Source organism: Gastrolobium bilobum, unplaced genomic scaffold (genome assembly GCF_033153095.1).
Source record: "Gastrolobium bilobum isolate Gb01-03AN ecotype WA unplaced genomic scaffold, APGP_CSIRO_Gbil_v1 utg35429, whole genome shotgun sequence".
In the NCBI taxonomy this organism is placed as follows: Eukaryota; Viridiplantae; Streptophyta; class Magnoliopsida; order Fabales; family Fabaceae; genus Gastrolobium; species Gastrolobium bilobum.
The window spans coordinates 7,432-20,941 of NW_026895783.1; the positions used below are offsets into that span (position 1 = coordinate 7,432).

Genomic DNA, 13,510 nt, shown 5'->3' on the forward strand with positions numbered 1-13,510 from the left:
TAAAATATATATCTTGTTATTCATAAGTCTTAAACCTTTAATTCTCTATTGTTTTTGCTTCATTTAAGGCCCTTTTAGGTACAAATATATTTCGGGAAGGCATACATCACCAACAAAATAAATTTGTCCATCTATGTGAATATGGAGCACACAGACAGAGAATAAATTATGGTGGCAATATAAATAAAATAAGGGCATTAGGATATTGTGCATGGACGGGATGTTGTTGCTAATTAAAGTTAGCTCACAAAAATAGGAAAAAACAGGCAGCGATAATTATCTCCTCATCCGAACTTTCTAATCATAAATTTTTTTTAATCTTTTAAATAATTTAAGTTTCGACCACTAGTTTGATAAGAATCACCCTACAAATCTTAGTTTAGCCACTACCAACCAAGAGCGGACCTAGAAATATATTTTAGTATATATATATAAAAAACTTTAACTTAATATAAAAAAAATAATCAAGAGTCAACTAAACTGTTACAATAGAACATTTTGGGTTCTCAACAAAAATTACGGGCCTCAATTTAATCTCTTAGGAAAAAAAAGTCTAATCTTGATTCCTCAGAATTCAATAATAGACTCAGATAATCAAAATCATAGTCCTCTGAAATTCAAAAAGATCCACATTAATCCCTCAAAAGGACTAACATGGGTCTATTTTGAATTTTAAAGGAATCACGAATCGATTTTTTTTAAGAGATTAAATTGGATCCTGTAATTTTTGTTCATGACCCAAAAAAAAAAAAAAAAAAAATATATATATATATATATATATATATATATATATAATTTTTTTCTTCAAAAAGTTTGTGTGTGCACTTGCACACACTAAAACATATATACGTCCGCCACTGGTACCAACTATGGAAAAATTACATCCTAAATATAATTTAACATTAAGCAATGATTAGATTTAAGCCCGCTTTTAATTACAGATTGTCGTGAAAATAAAAAGGGCAAACAAATGAAATCAACTCGAGAAATTATTAGACAGGAAAAAAAAACAATTACAAGATAGAGAGTAGGGGAGAAAATGTCAAAAATTGTATTATTTAGTGTGTAAAAAAAGATGAAGGAAGAATATAAACTCTTAGTTTTTCTAATTTTTCATATTATATTGTTATAATACACTTAGGGTGTGCATGACAACCTTCCTGGAATCAATTTTTTTTTAATTTATGTTCCCAGGAACAGAAATGGATAGAAAATTCGTTTGGTAAAACCGATTTATTTTTTTATTCCCGAGATGAACCAGTTTCATTTTTGTGCTAGGAAACAGATAAAAGAATCAGAAAATTTCTACTTTTTTGTTCCCAGGAACAAAACACTTATCTCTCTCAATCACTCTCTACCTCTACCATCATCACCACCACCATCATCAAACAAACACGACCACCGCCACCATCATTGTCGTCGCCATCATACCACTAGTGTCATCGTCACCACGCCCCACCACCACGATGTCACCGCCACCATCACTACCACCTCCACCCATCACTACCACCATGCCACCACAACTACCACCGTCACCACCGCTGCCACTATCATTGTCACCACTACCACCATCACCACTACCGCCATCAACCACCACTGCCATCATCGCCACCATCGTCATCACTATGCCACGGCCACCACTACCATCACCACGACGCCACTACTACCATGATCACCATCACTATCACTAACCACCATTACCATTGCTGCAGCCACTACTGTCGTTGCCGCCGCCGCCAACCACCACCACCATCGCCACCATTACACCACCCTGCGACTACCATCACCATGTCATCGACATCACTACCCCACCGCCACCATCACCACCACTACCACCACTGTCACCTACCACCACCGCCACCATCGCAGCCACTGCCACCACCATCATGATGCCATCACAACCACCACCACCACCATGCAACCGCTACCATTGTCGCCGCCACCAACCACCATCCCCACCACCATTGTTGCAACCATTGTCGTCACCTCCACTACCACCATCCCCACCATTACCGCCACCGCCACTATTACCACCGGCATCGCTACAGCCACTGTTGTCACAATCACCATCACTATCATCACCACATCACTGCCACCACCACTATCGTACTGTCGCCGCCGCTGCCACCACCACCACAACCACACCATATGGAAAAAAAAGTGATTATCTGGAAAAAAAAATTATATTTAATATGAATTATTTTTTATTATATTATTTGTTATGTTATCAAACACAATTCTCATTCTCGGAATAAAAATAGAACATGTTATCAAACACATTTTTTTTCTCAGAAACTGTTTCAAGGCACAGAAATAGAAAAGAATTGTTTCTTTTCAGAAACTGTGCTAGGGAATAGAATGGTTGTCATGCACACCCTTATGCTCCCGGGAACAGAAATGGATAGAAAACTCGTTTGGTAAAATCGGTTTGTTTTTTTTGTCCAGGGATGAACCGATTTAATTTTTGTGCTAGGAAACAGAAAAAGAATAAAAAAAATTCTATTTTTTTCCTTGATACAAAATGAGAAACACTTATCTCTCAATTACTATCCACCACTACCATATCATCACTACCACCACCATCCCAACACGACCACCGCTACCATCGTCGTACCACCACCACCACCTCCACGTCACCACCACTGTCATTACCACCACCACAACCACTACCATCACCGTCATCATCATTAACACTACCACCGTCACCAAGCACCACCACCACCATCATCGTAGCCACAACCATCACCACCACCTCCACGTCACCACCACCGGTATTACCACCACCACCACCACGCCACCACTGCTACAGCCATCGCCGCAGCCGCCATTACCATTACCGCCGCCGCCGCCACCATGTCATCTCTATCACCATCGTCGCAGACACTGCATGTCACCACCACCATCACTGCGGCAACTGCTGTCACCACCAACACCTCTACGTCACCGCCACCATCTTCATCATCACCACCACCACCACTACCATCACTATCACCGCCACCATCACCACCACCATCTCTACAACGATTATCGTCACCACCACCACCCCACTACCACCACCGTGCAACCATTACCGCCGCCGCTGCCGCTACCATGCCATCACCACTATTGCCACCGCCACCATCACCTCCACCACCACCATGATGCCACTATTATCGCCACCACGACCACAACGCCACTACTACTACCATCGCTGCCGCCGCCGACACCACCACCACACCATATGAAAAGGAAAGTGATCATCCAAAAAAATTTAAGCTTAATAAGAATGATTTTTTATTCTATTATTTGTTGTATTATCAAACGCAATTCTCATTCTCGGAATAAAAACAAAATAAGTTATGAAATACATTTTTTTTTCTCAAAAATTGTTTCAAGGCACAAAAATAGAAAAAAATTAATTCTATTCAGAAATAGTGCTAGGGAATAAAATGGTTGTCATACACACCTTTAACCTCCTGTAAAATATTACAACACAGATTAGATTATTTGCTTAAGATGATCATGAGTTGTGAATGTTGAGACATTGGCCATGCTAACGTTTACATTCTCCATTTACTTGAACAAATAGTAACCCTTTGAACGTGATCCAATTTATTTTTGTTATAAGCATTTCATTTTTGGTTCCAACCCTAACAAATATGTGGATTTTCGAATAACTTCTCACTAGATTTTACATTAACATTATTGCTTTCGTTTCATTATTAATATACATCGATATCTTCACCCCATTTTAGTCCCTACATTATGTCCTACCCATCTTCCAAATACAAAAAAGAAAAAACCTCCACTCCATGAAAGAAAGAGAAAGGGGGGGGGGGGGGGGGAGAGAGAGAGAGAGAGAGAGAGACAAAAGCTAGTTCCTCACGCATACCTTAAGATAAACCAATCCCAAGGGAACAGAAGAAAATACCAATGACTCAATTCAAGAAAGCTGTATATAGTATGAACCTAACATGCTATTTGATCTCTAAATGAAGAAATCTCCTCAAAAATTGGAAGTCTCTTTGATCTAACTGGTCCCCATTCATTCATCAATTGTTCCAGGCCTTTGATGAACTCATCATCTAGGCCCAAAAGATCTTGAAAATGTGGGGGAGGTAGTATAGATCTCAACTCTGTTAGAAAATCTTGCGCCCGTTTCTTTGACTTGCTATCATCAGAGCTTAGAAGTTTTCCTTTTACTACATCTTCTAGAATCAATTGTGCCTCTTCATATCGGGCTTGTCTTATGAGGCATAGGCCCAAGTTACAAGCCTTGTTACAATCTGGATCGATCATTTGGGCTTTCCGATACACCACTTCGGCCATCACGTAGTTCATCTTTTGCATGTAGGCCCAGCCCAGGTTTCCCTGTATAAATAATATTTAGATATACTGGTATAAAGTATAAGGGAAATAATTATCTCATGTTGCATGAGATAATTAAACAGAGACAAAATAGTAGGGTCCACTATTTTTTCTTATCCCAAAGTATAAATGTTATAACATTAAAGCACAACTAAGAGTAAAAAGAGAAAACATTTTCATGTTGTTAGAAACATCTTGTCTTATGTCGTAAAGATAAATATGTTGGATCCACCTTTTATAAAAGGAAAAAATATTTGTCATTTTAAATGACATAAAGTTATATCATTTTAGGAGAGAGATAGACACAAAATAAAATTTTTTATTTAAAATTTAAAATAAAAAAAAATTCAGCCACTTTCTCTCTCCCATGATTTTCATTTTTTGTGTCTATCTCTCTCCTAAAACGACATAACTTATGTCATTTAAAATGACAAACACCAAACCTTTTATAAAAACATAAAATAAAAATAAAACTAAAGAGATCCACATGTTTACTACTATAGAATGAGACAAAATATCTCCAATAATACGATATTAATAAGTCCAAAAGTAAAATCTTATAAAATGAAAAAAAAAAGCTAGAGTTGTAATCAGCATTACACATAATTGTAATTTGAATAATAATTAGTCCAACTTAAACTATTATACTCATAACAAAAATCATATCTGCAATTGTTCATAATCTTAACCCTGGGAGTAGTAATCTGATTTGATATGGACAATTCATAATAACTGATTTTTATTTTTTATTTTTTATTTTTTAGGATTGTAATGTTATTTACAATTTACTACAAGCTTTATGAATAGTAACCTAACTATGATCCTTAAAAATAATGCTTGTTCCACACCAATTTTATTTTACATTTACATCATGTTTTGAACAATCAATATGTAAGAATCAAAGTCAAGTAAAAATTATATCAAAAAATTGATATTAAATAAGTGAGGTCCAGACTCCAGTCAATATTAATGGAAAAAAAAGATGTATATAAATTTTAATAACTGGATTTGTGAGATTTTAATATGAGAGGATTTGTACCACTTTCTTGGAAGCGAAATACAGAAGTTATGGAACTGGTCATCCAAATTTAAAAAGGGAAGCTTTAGTTAAAGATCAAATACCAGTAATCTTGAAGTTTCTTGTTTAATAGAAACTTGAAACTTCTTGCCATGAGACCGTGCTGTCTTTGTGAGTTTCCCATTGAAGGCCTCGCCTTGGTATATCAATTTCAGCTTTCTCTTCAGCAATTCTATTTGCTCATCTATTTTACCACATTTCTGTCATTCAAGAAATTGAAATTAATGTTTAGTTAATTAAAAGACTCAATCAAGTACAATTACACTCATTCATCTTACCCAGTACCCACAAAAAAAGACACTCATTCAATGCTAACTAAGAGGATGCCTCAACAAATCAACCACAAGCTTTAAAATATTATAAGACAAGTCAATTGACCTCGAAATTATTGAAAATACCCTTCAATTATTTGGGTTTTATATCTACCAAAATATTAAGTATTTAGGTTTCGTAACGACCCGGTTTTCTTTTGACGAAGAAAAGCATAAAATAAAATTGAAAAAACAATACAACTGATTAACGTCTTCATTTTCCTGCTTTTGTATAATTTCAAGATTTCTTTCAATTAATAAAAAAGCCAGTTTATAATTAAAAGGAGAAGAAGAAGAAAAAAAAAATTAAAAAGTGAATAGACAATCATTTCAATCGATTCCAAAACATAACATAATTATAAAGTTAAAGCATTCTTAATTACTATGTAAAAATTGTGACTACAAAATGGGCATAAAATTATTAATTATTATTGATTTTAAAAAGAAGAGGTTAAGGAGATTTGCACCTTGTAAAGATCTATAAGTACATTATCAAGGGACTCTTGAGATTGTTTCGAGCAAAGGCCTCTAAACGAGGATATGGCTTCAATGGCTTCTTCAGATCTGTCTAATTGCTTCATCACCACAGCCATATCCTTTAAAGCACTATCCACTTTGTCCCCTGAATTTATTGCTTTCCAAAATAATACAATTGCACCTTCCGGGTCCTTCTCTACCAGCTGCGTAATCCACATTATGACTATTATTATTATTTATTATTATTATCATTACTACTATTATTAGATCTTTGGTCATGTAATAATTAACCACAGCAATAAAATCTGAACTTTTTAAATCTAAATTATAGTGAAACTTAATATTTCTTCCTCTTGAAAATTTTGAAAGGCACCACAATTGCAGCAAAAATCCAGTATGAAACATTGAATATAATTGAATCCGAACTTAGAAACAGAATTGGAGTATTTTAGTCAAGTAAATAATTAAGTACAGCACAAATATATATATATATATATATATATATATATATATATATAGGATATTGTGACACCCAAGTTATGTTACACCCAAGTGACACCCAGTCAATCTCACCGTTAGATCGCTTATGTTGATCCAACGGTTATATTTATTCCCATCTTTGTATGGTCATGATTTCCCAAATTTAATATTTTATATTTATTTCTACCTTTGTATGGTTATGATTTCCCATATTTAATGCTTTCACTTTAAATTTGGGAAATCATGACTATACAAAGATGGAAATAAATATAACCGTTGGATCAACATAAGCGATCTAACGGTGAGATTGACTGAGTGTCATATGGGTGTAACATAACTTGGGTGTCACAATATTCTATCCCATATATATATATGGGTTCGCTTTTTCTGCAGATAATGCAGATAAGGTATCTGCAGTAAGCCAATACGACGTCGTTTTGGGACGGAAATCATGGTGTTTTTGTAATTTTAATTTATTTTAGGGTTACAATAGTCTTTATATTCATAATTTTTTAAGATTTCAATACCAAAACGACGTCGTTTTAGGAAAAAATGCAGATAACTTCTCTGCATTAATTGCGAAAACATTTTTCATATATATATATATATGAGGAGGGATATTCTAACTACCAAAATTTTCTACTACTGATCACCATTATATTAACATTTTCTCTCTCTTCAGAATCTTTTTAGCATTCTCTTTATTTGATCAAATGGTAATGTGATGAGTAGTAAGTTAGTAGTGAGAGTTTTTTTTTTTGACATTACATGGAATCGAACCGCACCCCTAATACACCCTAAATACACCCAACACCACTAGGTTATCCCTAGTGGTGCAATAGTGAGAGTTTTTAGTATTTAGAATATTCTCACTATATATATATAGTTTAACATTTTTGATTTTTTGGTGGTAAAATATTTATTTGTTAGGCTCACATGAAAGTGAGTGGTCTTGTTAATTTTTTTTTCTCTCTTTTATTCACAGTCAACTCACTCACTTTTCTTTTCTTTTTTTAATATAAATGGATCCACATCCTTTTATCTTTTCTTTTTTTTGGTACAAAACCTTTATTTCTTCTATTTACGATGGAATCTTTCCACTTTTAAGTGAATATGGTAGAAAAATATTGGAAAAAATATTTTATAATAAAAGAAAAAAATATTTTTTAAATATATATTCCATATAATAATAATAACAATAATAATAATAAATTCTGAATGTACTCAAAAAGTATCAATATATGAAGGAATTCTAGGAACCATGAGCTGATTTTTTTTATTAAAAAAAAAATCAAAATTCGAAGAAAAGTCAACATTTAATTAAAAATTCCATTTCTGTGGCTTTATTTAAAAATAAAAAATAAAAGAGAGACAAAGAACTAATAGATTCAGTCTAATTAAGTATTCTAATCTAACCTAACAAGATTCAAGCATCATATTGAACCAAACAACCAAAGTGAAATCGTGAATTTCTCATCAGACAAAGAAAACGTGAGAGGGCATTTATATACATAAGCAGTGTAATTTAGAATTGAATTGATCCACCAAAAAATATAAAAATAAGTGAAAAAGAGGAGAATCCTAAAAAATGGGTATAAATATATTGTACCTGAGCATGCTTGGCTCTGACATAAGGACTATCTCCATAAGGAACCTTGTGAAGTACATGGTAAAGGTCATCTCTTTTTCCTTTTGGGTTGTTGTTTTTGTTATTGCTGCAATCACTTCTTTCTTCCATTCTCTCTCTTCTTTCAGTTTCTGTTTCTGTGAGTTGTTGTTGCTGCAACCACTTCCTTTGTGAGTTTCTCTTTCGTCTTCTGTTACAATCACACGCTTTCGAGTTTCAACTAAAGCAAAAGCAAGGTATACCCGTAGAAAGAAAAAAGGGAGAGAGAGGATGAGAAAAACAACGTTGTGAACCTAGACGGATTCACGGTCTTGTTCCTTTCGTTTTGGTGTTAGGCCACTGCAGAGTCAATCAACGCCTATAATCGACGTAGAATTCGTTGAGGAGACACGTGTCCTCTCGTGATTTTAGCTTCGAAAATAACGATTCACTGTATAAAAGTAGGGATTAGTATTTGTTATATACAATTGTGTTATTTTAATTAAAATTATTGTATTTTATAGTAAGAGAAATAATTATATAACAGAAATTATAGTGAGGAAAAGTGAAAATAATTTTTTAATTTAAATATTAAACAAAATAATAATAATTTTAATTAAAATTTTAAAGGATAAATATTTTTCTTTTAAAAATATAGCATTGAATTGAAAAAGGTACCGATTCTTAATTTTTTAATTTAAGTCGTTAAGATAATGCTTACATAAATAATCATTTTTTTTATAGAACTGCATCGACGTTATTAGATAATATCTAATTTTTTTGGCTGTTATATATATATATATATATATATATATATATATATATATTATATATATAGGATTTTATATTTCTCATGTGATAAGAATCAAAAACTTTTCTTATGCACACTCAACCAAAGTGACACCCATTATGAGAGAGAAAAAAACAAACCAAAAAAGTAAAAGCACGTGGATCGATGGATGAGTAGGAATTTATTCTCCTCTCGTCCAACATGAGAACTTCATTATCCATATATATATATATATATATGGGTCTTTATTTTATCATGTTACATGATGTCATGCAACAATAAAAGACAAAAAATAATAATAATAAAAATATATGGTAAGACACTTTGTTCATTAATTTTATTTTGTCTTATCTTAACATAACCAAATTATTTTTTCTACAACATAACTCTTATATATATATATATATATATATATATATATATATATATATATATATATATATATATGGTTTTTGGGGGGTAAAATCTCTGTTTTTATTTTGAACGATTTCTAGAAGTTTGTGAAAATTAGAAATGAAGTTTGTACACATTAGTTGGTTTTATTTTTATATTTATTTACGTTAAAATTTTTTTTTTAATGTAATTGTCATTTTTTTTATTTTTTTTTCACATAATAGGTATGAGTCAAGTTTTGAGTCAATGAGTTAATTATTAAATGAGTCAGGTCTAAAACCTGACCCAAATAAAGTGGGTTAGTATTAAATTAAATCCAGTTTAAAAAAAATGAATATTTATAAGTCAGGTTATTCTGTGCGGCAGTAATTATCTGACCCAAATAAAGTGGGTTAGTATTAAATCAAGAGCGGGACAAGTGAATCAGTTATTGTGTGTGGCAGTGATTATCTGACCATATTTCACCCCATTAGTTAGATCATATATTTGATCTCCACTGTCTAAGGCTCTTACCACCTGATAAAAACCAAGGGAATGACTGGTTAATGATTTGAATGAGTTTAAGATATAAATGTCACAAATGAAGATAATTATGTCAAAAGCAAACAAGTACAAGCTTCATGAACCACATAATAATAGCTATCTCTTATTATTATTATCTCCTGAACCACAAGCTCATGTTTTTAGTAAGAGTTTAAGCTTTCGATTTGCTTAAAGATGTTCATTTTTACTCATGTGAATGTGAATGCCCTCAGGTAGTGTTCGGTTGAAGGTTTATTTTGAGATTGATTGAAAAGTGTAAGTGGATATTAGAAAATATCACGTTTGATTCAGATTTTTTCAAAAAACACCAGGCAAATAAGATAGATGGGAAAAAGACTTTTGTGTTGATTTTTGGATGAAATTCATTGTTACAGAATACCACTTGAGATGTGGTATTTTGAGATAATTGGGGAAGTGAAAAAACAGGTGCAAAGTTTCTCCTGAACATAGATTTTGCATATTTAAATAAATTTTTCTGGTAATATTTGGGTCAACCAAACAACTTTTTTTATATTTTCCTATCAAACTCACTTTCCAATCATTTCCCTATCAATTACATTTCTCTAGTAAAAAAAAATTTCTTCCGAACTAAACACTAGCTTAGTATAATGGTAGCTACGAACCTGTAGCAGTGGCGGTCGATTTACTCATCATTATTAGATTTTGAAACAAGTACTCAACTAACAAAATACTTGCTTTTGTGAAAATGTCTCTAAATATGTTTCACTCTAATAGCTATTAGTTTTATGACATGTCGCTGCAGTATCTTGCTACGACTTTTTGTTTTTTACCTTTTTATATTTTAGTAAAACATAGAGGCACACATTTCAAGAATCTCTAGCCTTCAATAAAAGTGGAGTAATAGGTGATACACAATACTCCAAACTATTCTTATAGGTGATACACAATACTCCAATCTTAAGAAGGTAAATTCGGATAACAAATATATTTGAATTCTTTGTTTTCCCCAATAATAATGCTTAGAAAATATAATCATTGGTATTTTTTTTAATCCTACAAAGAACTTATGCACTTACAGTTAGTCCATTGCATGGCCTAACCATTAACTTAAGAAGTTCATAGTCAACTAGAGTTGTGGCCCAATTGTTGAAAGAAGTATTGATTTGAAATTAAACAAATTACGATCAAATACAAGTCCCAATAAAGCAGCAGATACGATTTTGATTTATTTGACAAGAAAAAGAAAACAACACATTTGACATGATTTGAGATATAAGAATTAGAATTAGAATCAGAATCGCAATGGAAGGATTCTGAATGCTGAGCAGTTGGCGGTCTTGAATAGAGGGAGGAACGATTAGAAAATAATTGATGAAGCAACTTGATAATCAGTCCATTTATTTAATTGTCGCGGGAAGAGGAAACCAAAAACTCAACCTATTTTTTATAACATTTTCACCAACGCTTATTTCTTGGCTTTTTTACTTTTTTACCCTTCATTAATTAATTAATAATCATTTTGCCCCTTATTCAAAACTATCTACCAATCTGCCCCTCTTTAATCGATTAACTTGAAGATTTAATCGATTAAATGGTCAAAACTGGTAAAAAAGGTTGACTTGAAGATTTAATCGATTAAATTTTCAAGTTAATCGATTAAATCTCCCAACAGGAAACAAAGGTCAAATCTCCTCCGTAAACAAAAGCAGATTCCATGCAAATGAAGCAAATCAACAAGCATAGATAACCAAACAAACAAAGAAACCAACAAAAGAAAAACGATTCTTGGAAACTGGATTGATTTACATGAACAGGTCTGGCTCCATTTCTACCTCTCACATGAAAACTTTGCTTATTACATGAAAAATGGCACGAAGTGATCCTATTGTCAACCTCGAAACGATGACAGCGATCAAGGTGAACTAACGAACCCTTCCCGTCTTGCATATTCATCATAAAAATACTTAGCAGAATCTTCAATCAGTTTTTCGTATATTGGAGGTTATTTGAATTTTGAATTTAATGTAATAGGAGTTAATTGCGATTAGTATTTAACAGAAGTTGATTGTGTTTTGTATTTAATAGGAGCTGATTGCGTTTTTTATTTAATAGGACGCAATCAGCTCCTATCAAATACAAAGCGTAATCAACTCCTATTACATTAAATTCAAAATTCAAATAACCTCCAATACCGCGTTTGTCTCATTCAATCAATGCTTTCACGCTCATTTGAGACATTTAATCGATTAAATATAATTATTAATCGATTAAATCAATTAAGAGGGATATTTAATCGATTAAGAGAGATATTTAATCGATTAAATCTTCAAGTCAACCATTTTTGTCAGTTTTGACTATTTAATCGATTAAATCTTCAAATTAATCGATTAAAGAGGGACAAATTGATAGATAATTTTGGATTATGAGCAAAATAGTTATTAATTAATTAATGAAGAGAAAAAGGGTCAAAAAGCCTTTATTTCTTACTTTCTCATATTAACTTCATTGTCAATTCTCTGTTTTAAAATTTCACTTCAAACTTTTGCATCAGAAAAGAAAAATACATTTTCAAGTTAAGTTACAAATTTCATTTACCAATTAAATTTTGTTTCAACAGAAAATCTTTCAAAAACAAAAATATTCACATTTAGTTTAGTGTTTTGTTTGTTTTAATTTTTTTTTTCTGTTTTTAGTTTAAGAACTGTTTCAGCAATTGCAATTTTAATTTGAGTCAAAATGCCATGATCTCTGTGGGATGATATTAGGATCTTAAATACCTCATTTACTACTTGTTGTAGTGTATGCTTGTAGGACATACTTGCATAACTATTAGCAAGGTAACATCTACAATTGACCAATTTTTGTCACTTTTTTGTTGTTGATAAATCCAATTTTTATCACTTAAATCAGCATTATATCTCCAATTTATGCTTTAAAATGGACTCAATTATGCACTTAATTGACCAGATAGATATCTATCAATATCTAGGTTTATACTCGAGTTTGACTTATAAGTAGAATTATTTTAAACCGATTAATTTTCTATTTTAAAATTTGAATTAGAGATGAAGATGGGAGACCACGCTATCGGTTCCAATTAACAGAATATGCACTTCTATCTAGTTCATGTTTTGAAGATGGTTAATTATGGGTTTAGAGACTCGTGTTGTGTGACTTGACCAAGCTTATGAGTGGCCTTTGTCGCGTTGATCATGGACATTGAATTTGTGTTGTGAACTTGTGACAAACCTGATAAAACATGCAAATTGGGCTCACGCATGACTTTGAATCGGCTTGATAACCTGTCTGACAATCGAAGTATGAAGAGGGATTGGGCCGTTTCAGCAGTTCAACCCAGCCCACCTCGAATATAGGCCAGTTTATAAATCAATGCCATAAGACCCAACATCAATTAAGTAATTGCTTGTTACATATCCATTCTTCAATAAATCCCCGTTCATTATTGCCCTAAACCGAGTCCATTTACATATAAGTTGTTTGTACCACTATTTTAAAACTCGGCC

At 32.5% G+C, this 13,510-nt stretch overlaps 1 protein-coding gene across 1 annotated transcript; it reads right to left on the minus strand.

The window, feature by feature from the left end:
* Window positions 1-3,629: 3,629 nt before the first annotated feature.
* Window positions 3,630-8,615, minus strand: LOC133295989 (protein SULFUR DEFICIENCY-INDUCED 1-like). Its single transcript, XM_061494933.1, has 4 exons — window positions 8,303-8,615; window positions 6,204-6,416; window positions 5,470-5,625; window positions 3,630-4,350 (listed from the first exon to the last, which is right to left on the minus strand). Exons 1-4 carry the CDS (start codon window positions 8,429-8,431, stop codon window positions 3,949-3,951), a joined length of 900 nt encoding a protein of 299 aa, XP_061350917.1. The 5' UTR covers window positions 8,432-8,615; the 3' UTR covers window positions 3,630-3,948.
* Window positions 8,616-13,510: the final 4,895 nt, after the last annotated feature.